At 46.0% G+C, this 14,784-nt stretch overlaps 1 protein-coding gene across 10 annotated transcripts in view; it reads left to right on the top strand.

Annotated features, from left to right (window-relative positions):
• Positions 1 to 14,784, top strand: part of hdx (highly divergent homeobox) — a 96,729-nt gene that overhangs the window by 62,968 nt on the left and 18,977 nt on the right. For 5 of the 10 annotated variants that reach the window (XM_078412046.1, XM_078412049.1, XM_078412048.1 and 2 more), the window contains one exon: positions 8,134 to 8,280. The exons of 3 other annotated variants lie outside the window; for them this stretch is intronic. In XM_078412046.1, coding sequence (XP_078268172.1) covers positions 8,134 to 8,280 — 147 coding nt within the window. Of the gene's footprint in view, positions 1 to 7,050; positions 7,116 to 8,133; positions 8,281 to 14,784 lie in introns of all 10 variants that reach the window. 2 more of the 10 variants (XM_078412045.1, XM_078412050.1) reach the window with 2 other exon arrangements.

Below are 14,784 nucleotides of genomic sequence, written 5' to 3'. Positions count from 1 at the left end.
GTGTTCAGGGTATTGATGACGGTCTGTTTTGGTTCAGCATTAACAAATTATTAGGCTTTGCGGGCAGCACAGTAGTGTAGCTGGTAGAGCTGCTGCCTCACAGCACAGAGACCGGGTTTGATCCTGACCTCTTTTTTCCGTCCGTGTGGAGTCTGCACGTTGTCCCTGTGACTGCATGGATTTCCTCAGGGTGCTCCAGTTTCTATGGCGCATCTGTAGAAGTTGGTGAGAGTAATTGGGAACATGCCAAAGTTCCTAGGCCTTCTAAGGAAATAGAGCTTTCTTGGACATTGCTTCGATATGGCTAGTCCAGGACAAGTTACTGGTGATATTTAAGAACTTGGGCGGCACGGTGGCACAACGGTAGAGTTGCTGCTTTACAGCGAGTGCAGCGCCGGAGACCCGGGTTCAATCCCAACCACATGCGCTGTCTGTATGAAGTTTGTACGTTCTCCCCGTGACCTGCATGGGTTTTCTCCGGGATCTTCGGTTTCCTCCCACACTCCAAAGACGTGCATGTATGTAGGTTAATTGGCTTGGTAAGTGTAAAAATTGTCCCAAGTGGGTAGAGGATGGTGTTGGGGGTCGCTGGGTGGCATGAACCCGGTGGGCCAAAAGGGCCTGTTTCCGCACGGTGTCTGGAAACTAAACTAAACTAAACTTGAAGCTTTCAACAGAGGCTGTAAAGACTATCAAATGGATGCCTTTGCATTGTCTTTGCAATCAGTTAATTTTATTTGAGAGAAACCTGGAAAAGGTTAGTGAAAGGAGGACACATTGAATCAGTGTGCACGCTACAGATTGTAAAAAAAGAGCATGCGTAACCTGAGAATGACCTCACTCTAATCATGAGGACAGAAGAAGAAATGGGTAAAAATGATGATAAGATCATAACCTCACATGGTCACACACGTGACCAGTCATATTTGACCTCTGACCCTAAACAAACATTGTCAGGATAACATAAAAATTTCACTTGATAAACTTCGACATATATACAGTACAAAACAACATACCTGTAATGCTTTCAGAATTAAAAGAGATGTATTCCACAATTTTTCACATTTTTGGCCATACATGTGACTAAGAATGGCCCAAATCAGGATATGAAGTCAACGATACTCGTCTGGGGGTCTTTTAGTAGATGTCACTCTAGGAATAGAATATCTGTTACAATCAATGTGTTCTTCTATTATCAATGAAAGAGAGAAGCGGATAAAAAAGTTGTATCATCAAATTCTCCTTGTCTTAAGCTCTCGGGTGAGTGGAAGCAATTTTTAGTTTGTATCATTCAAGCTCAAGTTACCTTGCCTGTGGAGATAAGTAAGAAAATAACTGCAGATGCTGGTACAAATCGAAGGTATTTATTTCACAAAATGCTGGAGTAACTCAGCAGGTCAGGCAGCATCTCAGGAGAGAAGGAATGGGTGACGTTTCGGGTCGAAACCCTTCTTGCCTGTGGAGATTATGTCTCTTGCTGGATCTGATGTCCCTTAAACAATGTCATTGAAAGTTGTAATCTTAGATTCTGTACCATAGATATTTATAAAGTGAATTTTGCCCGAGCACATGCTGCCATGTGACAGATTTAAACAAGTTTCTTCCTGTTGCTATGACCTGTCTCAGATTTGCAAACAGTGTGTTTGATATTCTTGGCAGCCTGGATCCATTGTTTGCCCAATTCTTAAATATTTTGTCTCCTGGCGTTAGTTACTGGAGGGTGAGTGCGGGACGCACTGAGCCTTCAGCCAGGACTTCCCCTTCCATTGACTTTAAAAACAATAAACCTTAACGTCTATCTGATCATCATTGCTCACTTGATGTTGTTCGGGTTCGAAGATGACCATGACTTCACTTTCAGTTGGAGGATTGGTGACTGTGGGTCCGGAAGTGACTGGTGAGGCCAATCCTGGCCCGGAAGGCACGCCCACACGTAGGACACAAGTGGATGGGTGCTGCAGTGGAAGTGGAGGTAGCCCGGGCCTTGCGCGCGGTGCGTTTCCTCTGGGCCTCTGCAGTGCGTCTGTTCTCTGCTGCACGGGCTCCTGTGGTGGGCTTGCTACGCCAGGTTGGACGGTCCAGAGCAAGAGACTCCCAAGTGCTGAGGTTGATGTCCAAGTCTTTGAGGGACACTTTGAGGCAGTCCTTAAACCGTTTCTTCTGTCCTCCTACTGAGCGCTTGCCCTGACACAGTTCTCCATACAGAAGCTGTTTTGGCAGTCGACTCTCGGGCATTCTGACGACATGGCCTGCCCATCTGGCTTGGGCTTTCCATAGGTGGGTGTGGACGCTGGGGATTCCGGCCCGTTCCAAGACCTCTGTGTCGGGAATTTTGTCCTGCCACTTGATAGAACATAGAACAGTACAGCACAGGAACAGGCCCATTGGCCCACAATGTCTGCACCCACCATGATGCCATCACTTAATTTTAAATCTGCAACTGCATGCGTAAGGGACTGCACATTCATAGCCCAACAGCGACGGTTGGTGTCGTATCAACAAGACAAGGCTTATCTGTCTTCAGGCTGAAGAAGGGTTCCAAGCAGAAACGCTGCCTATTTCTTTTCTCCAGAGATGCTGCCTGACCCGCTGAGTTACTCTAGCAGTCTGAAGAAGGGTCTCGACCCAAAACGTCACCCATTCCTTCTCTCCTGAGATGCTGCCTGACCTGCTGAGTTACTCCAGCATTTGGTGAATAAATACCTTTATTTGTACCAGCATCTGCAGTTATTTTCTTACAATACTCCAGCACTTGTAGCACTTTGTACCAACCATCACCCATCTACCAGCTCCTAACCTTTGCCCCTCCATTTCCAAAAATGTTTAAAATGCTGCTAACATATCTACTTCAACCAAAAAAAAATCAGCACAAAAAAAACACCTGCCCTGCACATCTCCTTTAAACTTTGCCCCTCACACCGTTTAGCTACAAAAAAATGGAAAGCTGTTCAGTTTAATACACTCTAGTTCACTTGTAACTTTTCTCACCTGTGTTCAAATCCCATAATGACCTTGGCCCTTCATTGTTCCCCAATCCGACTCTGGCTTGCTACAATCCCAGTCTTCCCGTCCAATGACAGGTCATGGCAGCTCCACTCCTTTGGAACCTGAAGGCAAAAATTCCCTACTTGAAACGTTTCGCATTACCTCCTCTTCTCTTTTAAGATTCTCCTTAAAATCTCCCCGAGCAAGCTTTTCGTCATCTGTATGGAGTTATTTATATGTTCTTGCTGTGAGCATTCTCTGGGTGCTCCGGTTTCCTCCCACATTCCAAAGGCGTGCAGGTAATTGGCTTCGGTAAAATTGTAAATTGTGCCTCGTGTGCAGGATAGTGCCAGTGTACGGGGTGATCACTGGTTAGCACGGCCTCAGTGGGCCGAAGGGTATATGTCCAGGCTCTATCTCTAAAGTAAAAGTAACAAATGTATACATACAGCATTGATAAACACAGCAATAAATACAATAGACAATAGGTGCAGGAGGAGGCCATTCGGCCCTTCGAGCCAGCACCGCCATTCAATGTGATCATGGCTAATCATTCTCAATCAGTATCCCGTTCCTGCCTTCTCCCCATACCCCCTGACTCCGCTATCCTTAAGAGCTCTATCCAGCTCTCTCTTGAATGCATTCAGAGAATTGACCTCCACTGCCTTCTGAGGCAGAGAATTCCACAGATTCACAACTCTCTGACTGAAAAAGTTTTTCCTCATCTCAGTTCTAAATGGCATACCCCTTATTCTTAAACTGTGGCCCCTTGTTCAGGACTCCCCCAACATTGGGAACATGTTTCCTGCCTCTAACGTGTCCAACCCCTTAATAATCTCATACATTTCGATAAGATCTCCTCTCATCCTTCTAAATTCCAGTGTATACAAGTGCAAAACAGCAGAATGGTGGAAGATTGTCGTACAGCGCAAAGTAGTGCTAAAGTAAATTGAAGTACAAAAATTGAATAACTACAGCTTGGTATCCCCTCTCAGCTCATCGTCAAATCCAAGGAGCTGGGTTTCTGCTTGTCCCTGTGCAGCTGGGTGCCCTACTTCAGCATTGACAAACGCCAGCCTCAGTGGGGGGACGGCAGTGGGGAGAGATCACAGCTTCAAGCTCCTGGGCATCCAGTCTCTGATGATCTGCCCTGAGCCCAGCACATTGATGGAAACACAAAAAACGCCCTTCAACACCTCCACTTCCTTCGAAGTTTGAGGAGATGTGGCATGCCAACAAACACTCATCTAAACTTCTACAGGTGTAGGGTGGAGAGCATTCTCACTGGTTGCATCTCGGCCTTGTTTGCCAACTCAAAGGGAACAAAGGGGGACCGGGCACGGGGGGACCGCCGAGAGGGAGAATAAAGGACCCGTTGTGGGGAACCGACGAGAAATAAGGGGAACGGAATGTATTAAAAATGGTTTGTGTTAAAATGGGATACTTGCAATTTTATCGACGCCCTTTATGTGGCGGCTATTTGCATACCTTTGCATACTTTGGGTATGCAAAATATAGAATATCACTGTGACTTGCCACATGTGACAACAAAGTATCATTCCTTCATTCAATTCAAACCCCCCAAGAGTGATAGAAGCTGGAGATGGCGGTGGTCATTCCCCAGTCCATCACCTCCTCACCTTGAAATGATCTACAGGAAGCGCTGCCTCAAAAAAGTCCCTAATATCATCAAAGACCCACACCAACCTGCCCACATTGCCATTGGGAGGAAGACGCAGGAGCCGGCGAGCTGTTACCTCCAGTTTCAAGAACAGCTTCTTTTAATCTATCATCAAGTTCTTGAACTGCAGTGCACAACTTTGATCACAACTCGACCTCAATACCAAATCACTATGGACTTTGGATAAGGCTGAACACACGCTTCAGCTTGCACTATAATAGTCTGGTTACCTAATATAACTCATTGTATTACTGCAATTAGTATATTTGTTTTGTATATTTGCTGTGTTGTTGCTTTAATGTCCCTGTAAAGAATTCCATAGTTCCGTCCCCGTGCATATGACAATGGATCTTGCTTGACTCTTGAATAACTGAATGAGGTAGAGTTAAAGGTATGAGGCAGCATCTGCGGGAAGCAGACGTAATATAAGTGATTGGTTCAGGAGTCTGATAGCAATGAGGAAGAAGCTGTTCTTGAGTGTGAATGTCCGACTTTGAACATCCCGAATCTTCTCCAAGAAAGTCGAGGAGAGAAAAGAGAATGGCCAGGGTGGCAGGCATTTTCGATTATACTTCCGACCTTCCTGAGGGAACACACTATGAAGATGGACTATGCAGGAAGGAACTGCAGATGCTGGTTTACACTGAAGATAGACTCAAAATGCTGGAGTAACTCAGCGGGACATGCAGTGTTTGAGATGCTGCCTGTCCCGTTGAGTGACTCCAGCATTTTGTGTCTATGAAGAAGGACTGTTTGGAAGGAAGTGAGGACTGCACTGTGCTCACCACTCTTTGTGGGTTCAGGCAGTCAAGAGCAGAGCCGTTGCCAACTTTCTAACTCCCAAATAAGGGACAAAAGGTGACGTCACCGCCCGCGCCCCACGTGACCTCACCCAGCCAGCGGCCACGTGCTCCCGCTCCACCAATGGCGGCCGCCCGGGTTGGGAGCCGGGTTGCTACGCAAACTCCATTAGGCGAACACGCTCAGCCCTGCTCCCTGAACACACTCTGTTAGCCTACACTGTCCGGGCCGACAGCGGCGTCCGGGCCTACATGTTGGAGCCTGTAGCGCCCCTCGGGCCTAATATGGGACTAGGGCGGTCCCATACAGGACAAACAAATTTAGCCCAAAATACGGGACAGTTGGCAACCCGAGATGCACCCCACCAGAGTACTTTCGGGAGTGCAGCTGCAGAAGTTTGAGGGAGACCCTCCTGGACAAGGCAAATCTTCTGAGATACCTGAGAAAGTCAATCTGCCGAGTGCTTCCTTGATCACCGCATCAATGTGAAGGGGCTAGGTTAGGTTGTCAGTGGGATTCATACTGCGGGAAAAAATGATTGAAGATTAGTTAATAGACAGAAAACGGAGTGTAGGGCAAAGGCAATTTTCAGATTGGAAAAGTGTGACTGGTGTCATTCTGCAGGGTTTAGTGCTTCGACCAAGCTGTTTCCTTCGTAAGTGAATGATTTGGATAAGGGTGTGAGTGTAACATATCCAGGTCTGCTGATGATACAAGATTAGGTGACAATGTGTGCTGTAAAGAGGCTGTAAAGAGACACGGAATAATTTAAGTGAAAGGGCCAGGACTCGAATGGAATGGAATGTGGAAAAAGATGAGGTCATTTACTATAATAGAAAAAGTAGAAAATTGAATATTTTTTTAAATGTTGAGAGATTGCAAGGTGTTGGTGTTTGGAGGGATCTTGTACACAAATTGCTGAAAGATAACACCGCAATAACACCCAATAGGGTAACTGCTCAGTCTTTTACCCAGAGTACAAGAATCAACAACCAGGGGACATCGGCTTAACGTGAGAGGAGAAAGATTTCACAGGAACCTGAGGGGAAACTTTTTCACTAAAAGGGTGCTGGATATATGGAACGAGTTGCCAGAGGAGGTAGTTTAGGCAGGTACTTTAACAACATTTAAAAAACATTTGAACAGGTACAGGAAAGTTTTAGAGGGGTATTGGCAAAATGCGAGCAGGTGGAACTAGTGTAGATGGGTATCTTGGTCGGCAAGGGCGAGTTGGGCCGGCAGACCTGTTAACGTGCTGTATGACCTTATGATTCTCTATGACTCCATACCTTTTAGGAAAATGTACCTTGTGCTGATTTTTATTGCACAAAGATACGAGTGCAAGGCTAGAGAGAGAGATTCTGTGCCTGGTGAGACCACGTCTGGAAAATTGTGCACAGATTTGATTTCCCTACCTAAGGAAGGATGAACTTATGACAGAGGAAGTTTGACAGGATTGAGATAGGGATGATGTTTCTCCTGGCTTGGGTGTCTAGAACAAGTGGTCACAGTCTCAATGCAAGAGGACATAGAGGACATAACCCCAGCATTATTAATAACCAAACACCACTTTTATTTTGAAGCTACAAAGTGCTGGAGTAACTCAGCGGGTCAGGCAGCATCTCTGGAGAACATGGATGGGCAGCAGGTGAGGGGTGCAGGATACAGGTAGAGCATTTAACTCCAGAAACCAGATTTAAATGTGCATTCCTCATGTTATAAGCTTAAAACCAGCTGATATTTTACAATACTAAAAAAACTTTGTATTGATAGTTTGAATGGTAACTAGACAACCTTCAAGACGCATGACTTTTCCAATGGAAATTTTAAATCCCATGAGAGTATAAAAATATTTTCACTGTTTTCTTACAGTTTGCTAACATTCTGAGCTACGATAAGACCCCGTGTCCAGCAATTTGCATTTGAAATTGGGGAATAATACCTCTGCACAAATAAACCTTAGACGCGTAATCATGTATAGTCTTTCCGCTGACTGGTTCGCACGCAACAAGTCTTTTCATTGTACATTGTACACATGACAATAAACGAAACGAAACTAAATGTTATAGGGTAGCATTTGAGAGGAAGTGAAAAGCTGAAAAGCTACCAGCATAATCAAGGGCCAGTCTCCCCCCCCCCCCCCCCCCCCCCCCATCAGGCAGGAGGTACAGAGGTTTGAAAGCACTTGCCTCCAGATGCAGGGACAGTTTCTTCCCAGCTGTTGTCAGGCAACTGAACCGTCCTCTCGCCAGCTAGAGAGCAGTCCTGACCTCCCATCTACATCATTGGAGATCTTTGAACTATCTGTAATCTGATTTCATCTTGCACTCAAGGTTGTAGCCATTATCCATAATCTGTACACTGTTGATGACTTGATTGTAATCATGCATAGTCTTTTCTTCGACTGGATCGCACACAACAAAAAGCTTTTCACTGTACCTCGGCACACGTGACAATAATAAAGTAAATTCAAAACTAAATTAATGACCAAGTTGAGGCAGTCAGTGTAAAAGTGGCTGAGGAAAGCCAGTGGGCTCCACAAATACTGGCTAAGCCTCTAGGCATTGGAATAGTTTGATTTTAAAAAAAACCATTTTACTACAGGAATTCAATGCATAATTTATATTTTTGTTTTGCCCACACAAAGTTTTCTCTTTTTATTTAAGCTGCAGGATCGTACACAGTTTAGTGAGAGTGATCTGGCTGTTCTGAAAAAATATTGGGATGTGGGTATGACCAGCCTGGGGTCAATATGCAGAGAAAAAATAGAAGCAGTCGCAAAGGAGTCAAATGTGGACAGTGAGATTGTCAAGGTAAGAATGTCACTCTGGCGGTTTTGCAATTATTCGTACCATCAGTGGGATTTATCGTGGGCAAGGTTAAGTAATGTTGATGAAATCAATCTCAGCTTGCAGAAGGCCAAGTGCAAGTATACTTTTTTTTTTGTGTTTCTTAAAATAGAGAAAAGCACTATCAGCTACTATTTTAATCACGGCCTGACCCCAGCATGTAATCTGTACCAAAAATAGTCATGTATTCTTGACTCTGCTTTCTGAGTCCCCAAAGTCAATGTCTGGCAGCATCTTAATCACACTGATGTTTTATCTTGATATGAGAACCGTCATGTACCTTTATATCTTTTCAAAATTTTAGCCTGTGCAGAGTGGCTGTGTGAGTGGGATGGTGGAAGGTCTGATATAAATACATTTGATCTGAAAATTAGATACAAATTCCTTGCATGCTTTCCCCCTGAGTATTTGTGGTGCTATCGTTATTGAATGGAACGTATTTAATGCTATTCCAATCAAGTCTAAAATGTGCCATGATTGCACTGTCTTCGAATTAATTATCTGAATGTTAAATGAGGAAGATGAGAAGCAAAAGAGGATGTTTCGATAGAGGAATGCAACATGATGAGAGATTTTATCATTATTTTCACTCTTCGTCTGATCCCTACACTACAAAATGTTGTCTGAAGAAGGGTCTCGACCTGAAACGTCACCCATTCCTTCTCTCCAGGGATGCTGCCTGTCCCGCTGAGTTACTCCAGCATTTTGTGTCTACAAAGTTTGGTCTCTCAATCTGAACGTGTTTGTCATTGTCCAGACCTTGTTCCTCATTTCCAGCAGAAACGTGCAAGCTGAACGTGCAAGTGTGGTGGCTAAACGTGCAAGCTCCCCCAAGCCTCCACAAAGGAATGGAATCATAGAGTCACACTGCACGGAGACAGGCCCTTTGGCCCACCATGTCCATTCTGACCATCGTACCCATCTATGCAAATCCCATTTACCAGCACTTAGAGTCATAGAGTCACACAGCATGAAAACAGGCCCTTCGGCCCAACCTGCCCACACTGACCAACATGTCCCTTGCTCTCCTTGTGCAGTAATTGTGTTCTGATTCTCGACCACAGAAAAAGACCAATATATCAGTCAAATATCACAACTTCAATTTAAGGTCAGCCTCTACTGCTGTCTTTCTCTTTCTCTCACTTGTATTTTCAGCTAAGCTTTTATTAAAAAGAAATGGGAGCAGGATATTAAAAAAAAATTCTGTGGAGCAGAGGCAACATGAAAGGGAAATTGTGAATGACAAATGTCGTGCAGTTCTGTGCTGAGTGGGCAAAGAGGGACGAGTTGAGGTGATCTTTTTGGATTTTAAAGAGTAATTCAATAAGTTGCCACGTGAAAGACAACATGCACGAAAAAAGAACCGAATATAATGGTGTGGATAGAGGTGACGTGTTAATCTGATTGAAATCAAAGGGAATTGTTCTCTCAGAGCCATCGATCCTTGGAATCCTCTCCCATGGAAAACTGTGGTGGCTAAATCTTTGAAAATGTTCAAGGCAGTGGGAGATGTTTGGACAAAGGGAATCTTGGGTTATCAGGATTGGGTGGGAAATGGAGACAGATTAGCCATGATTTTATTCAGTGGTGGAGTGAGCCCCAGGGAGTGGTACATGTTCCATTCCCTCGTATTTCTGATACTGCTGATCTTACATTTTTTATGTTGACCCAGTGCTTAGAATTCCAAGCTTATTGTGAGATTATTTCATTTTGAAATACTGAATACACTGTACAAAAAACGATCTGCTCCAAAGGTATTTAAGGACAGGGAAATACTCAAAAGCCAACCCAGTGAGACTCTGATATTTCAGCATCTTTGGGATCTGGTAGTGGTGCATCGTTTTTTTTAATACTATTGGATATAACTCGTGTTAATAGCCAAGCCTATTTTTATATCTTTGTTTTCCATACTACACAGTAGTGTATTAATTTTTCACGGTGTATTATTGAACACAGTGAGTTAACAGGGAACAATATTGCACTCTGGACCCTGGCTCTAGGCACAGAGCAGCACACATTCCTGACCCCTGGTATTTTGGACCACAAACGGCTCCAGCCACACCAAGAACCACCCACCAATTTGGCACCACAATCTCCTTGTACAGATGCTCCTCGACTTACGATGCTTCAACTTACGATATTTCGACTTTACGATGGTGCAAAAGCGATACACATTCAGCAGAAACCGTACTTCGAAATTTGAATTTTTCCCGGGCTAGCGATATGCGTTTTTGACTTACGATTTTTTGGATTTACGATGGGTTTATCGGAACGTAACCCCATCGTAAGTCGAGGCGCACCTGTACTCTGGATCGGCAATATGGTACACGCAACCACATGGACTCTAGGTCTCTAGGTCGGAACGCACACTCCCCTTGTATTCTTGGATCCTCAGTTCGGGGAGTACAAACACACCCCATACAGCCTGGGCCCCTAGCTCAGCACACACACACCCCATGCACTGGTCCCTCAGTTCGGCACACACACACTCACCATGTACTCTGGGTCCCCAGCTCTGCCACACACACACCCCACACACTCACGCCCCCAGCTCGGCACACTCACGCCCCCAGCATGGCACACACACACCCCACACACTCACGCCCCCAGCTCTGCCACACACCCCACACACTCACACCCCCAGCTCTGCCACACACTCACGCCCCCAGCTCTTCCCCACACCCACTTGCACTCTGGGCCCACATTGACATTCTGGACTAACAGGTGATGCCACAGCAGCTGAATTGGGAATAGTTTGATGCCAGATTATCAGAGTTCAACTGGTGATTGACCTACACACAGATTGATTGGTTGATTATTATCACATGTGACATGCCACAGTGAAATCCTTTGTTTTTCACAACACACAAAGTATCCAAAGAGTCGCCACGTATAGGGCAGCGGCAAAGTTACAAAGTGTTCAATGTAGTCCCCAATGGCCCCGCTTTGTGCTGGGTGGCCCCTCACGCCGGGTCCCTCTTTGTGCTCGGACCCCCCACGCCAGGCCCCTCTTTGTGCTGGGTGACCCCCCACGCCGGGCCCTTCTTTGTGCTCGGACCCCCCACGCCAGGCCCCTCTTTGTGCTCGGACCCCCCACGCCAGGCCCCTCTTTGTGCTCGGACCCCCCACGCCAGGCCCCTCTTTTTGCTGGGGACCCCCCATGCCAGGCCCCTCTTTGTGCTCGGACCCCCCCCCCCCAGGCCCCTCTTTGTGCTGGGTGACCCCCCACACCAGGCCCCTCTTTGTGCTCGGACCCCCCACGCTAGGCCCCTCTTTGTGCTCGGACCCCCCACGCCAGGCCCCTCTTTGTGCTGGGTGACCCCCACGCCGGGCCCCTCTTTGTGCTCGGACCCCCCACGCCAGGCCCCTCTTTGTGCTCGGACCCCCCACACCAGGCCCCTCTTTGTGCTCGGACCCCCCACGCCAGGCCCCTCTTTGTGCTCGGACCCCCCACGCCAGGCCCCTCTTTGTGCTCGGACCCCCCACGCCAGGCCCCTCTTTGTGCTCGGACCCCCCACACCGGGCCCCTCTTTGTGCTCGGACCCCCCCCCCCCCCCACGCCGGGTCCCTCTTTGTGCTCGGACCCCCCATGCCAGGCCCCTCTTTGTGCTCGGACCCCCCCCCCCCACGCCGGGTCCCTCGTGGCTTTACAACAATGCTTCATGTTTGTGTGTGCAAGAGTTTATACTGAAAGCATACTAAACGCATAAGGCAGTTTGAAATACCTTGTTAAATCTATATGCAGTAAAATACCAACGGATATATGCTTGATCGTAGCCACCTTAATTCCCCTCTACATACTTCGAATTAAGTAATGCTTGCTTTCAAAAGGTTGAAGTCTTGGTGAATGTTATAACATTGGCTTTTGTTTATCTATAAATCTGAAATACTGGTGAATGATTTCACCACAGATGTCTTCACAACAATGCTTCATGTTAGTGTGTGCAAGGGACTCAGGGTTGCTACAGTTTTGCAGCCGGTCTCAGTGACTCAGCCGGTCTCAGTGAGAGACGAGGCTCCTTCCAACCCACCCGAGAAACTCGTATTTCTCTCCTCCTTCCCACTCTTGCCAAAGTGAATAATTGAAGCATTCTGGCTTTAAATAGCATTGCGGGTTCCTTCCTCTTGCCCATCGCCGTGTTTGCGTAGCGCAACGCAGCACAGATCCATCTCTGCATCTGTTTGCTCGCTCGTAGTTTTTATTCTACTGTGACCAACATTCAGGGTTTCCCTCAGTGATACACAGGCAGCTGTCTCAAGCCCCTTCAGTCCAAATGGCAACGATATTCCCATAATATTTATTATATTTGATAAAAAGATCGCTGGTGTGTCGGGTCATTTCTAGGAGCAAGGTAGAGAATGCTAGACTTGTGTGTAACTTCATTCGTTTGTAATGTAAAGGCAGCAGATTACAGAAGCTTGAAAGTGCGCACCACCAGACTCAGGAACAGCTTCTTCCCCTCTGTATTCAGGCTTCTTAGTGGTCCTTCCACAAGCTAGGGTACTGTCAGATTCACCTCTACCTTATTGCAAACATTGGGCTTTATCTCAGGAACTGGTGCTGAGAACGACATTCTGCATTCTATACCTTTCCCTTCACTTCACCTATTGCACTTGAGTTTGGTTTGATTGTACTTATATAAAGTATTATTTGATATGATTGGACAGCATGCAAAACAAAGCTTTTCACTGTACCTCGAAACATGTGACAATAATAAACCTAAACCTATTTGAAGGGCGATAGGTGTAGGGAAAAAAAACTGCAGATGCTGGATTAAATCGAAGGTAGACACAAAATGCTGGAGTATCTCAACAGGTCAAGCAGCATCTCGGGAGAGAAGGAATGGATGACGTTTCGGATCTCCGATACGTCACCCACTCCTTCTCTCCCGAGATGCTGCCTGACCCGCTGAGTTATGCCAGGATTTTGTGTCTACCTTTGAAGGGCAACAGGGTTGGGTTTATTATCGTCATGTGTACCAAGGTACAGTAAAAAGCTTTGTTTTGCATGCTGTCCAATCAGATCAGATAATACTGTACATAAATACAATCAAATCAAAAAGTGTAAAGTGTTTGACGGTACTGGGCCTGTACTCACTGGAGTTTAGAAGGATGAGGGGGGGACCTCATTGAAACTTACCAATTGGTGTCTAATATGTTCTTTCCTGATTTGGCATAACCTTTGGCTGAATGATGAGGCTGTTTGGCACCCGAGGGGTTTTGTTATGTAAAAGTTACTCTTACTGAGAGCACTGTTCACTTGTCTAATTAGTCAAATGAAGGGATATTTGCAGTAGAGAAGTTGTCTCCATTACCCTTACTACAGAAATGACTGTGCACTTACTGATGTCACAGGCAGGAGAGTGACCCCTTTAATGTGTATCTGACTCGTAGCTGGAAATGTTACCATTGAAAATTTACCCCGAGTTACGATACGATATGATACGATACGATACGATAGAACTTTATTCATCCCAGGAGGGAAATTGATCTGCCAACAGTCATAAAACACAAGATACATGAAACATGAGATTAAAGTGACGAGTGGAAAGGATCGGGGATGTGCAAAGATTGGGAAGAAGGATCTCCTGTGGCATTCTGTGCTGCATCTTGGTGGGACCAGTCTGTTGCTGAAGGTGCTCCTCAGGTTGACCAGTGTGTCATGGAGGGGGTGAGCTGTATTGTCCAGGATGCTCCGTAGTTTGAGGAGCATCCTCCCCTCTAAGATCACCTCCCATGAACCCAACTCCATCCCCTGGATGGAACCAGCCTTCCTGATGAGCTTGTTGAGCATGATGAGCAGATGTCCAACATGTGTTGCACTAGCACGAAGCTTGGAAAAGCACCCAAATTGGACAAAAAAAGCACGAAGCACTGGAATAACTCAGGGGGTCAGGCAACATCTTTGGAGGACATGGATAGGTGACGTTTTGGGTCGGGACCCTTCTTTAGACTCAGTCCCACCAATGTCTTTTAGAGATGCTGCCTGAACCACAGAGTTATTCCAGCAAAAAAGGAACACAAAGAGCTGGAGAAACTCAGCGGATCAGACAGCATCTCTAGAGAACATGGATAGATGATGTTTCTGGTTGGGATCCTTCAGGCATCCAGCACTTTTTTGGAAGTCTGCATCTGCAGTTCTTTGTGTCTCCAGATAAAATAGACAGTTCCAGCGAAATCATTTTTGAAACATGAAAGTATAACCTCAATCTATTATAGATTTTGAAGTGTGAGGGGATCGCTGGTCAGCGTAGACTCGGTGGGCCAAATGGCCTGTTTCCGCTAAACTAAACTTAACTAAATTGAACTGATAATTCCGCTGAAGAATTCAAGGGTGATATAATGTGTCTTGAACATTAACTGAGCACTGAGCAGTGTGACTGCCTTCTAGCCAGATGTAACCTGTCGATGTGTTGGATCAACAGTGCTGCGTTTTACACGCTAATCCTTCAATTTCCACCTGTTTTT

The sequence above is a fragment of the Rhinoraja longicauda genome, chromosome 15 (genome assembly GCF_053455715.1).
Source record: "Rhinoraja longicauda isolate Sanriku21f chromosome 15, sRhiLon1.1, whole genome shotgun sequence".
NCBI classification, from domain to species: Eukaryota; Metazoa; Chordata; class Chondrichthyes; order Rajiformes; family Arhynchobatidae; genus Rhinoraja; species Rhinoraja longicauda.
This window is presented reverse-complemented; position numbering and strand designations above follow the sequence as displayed.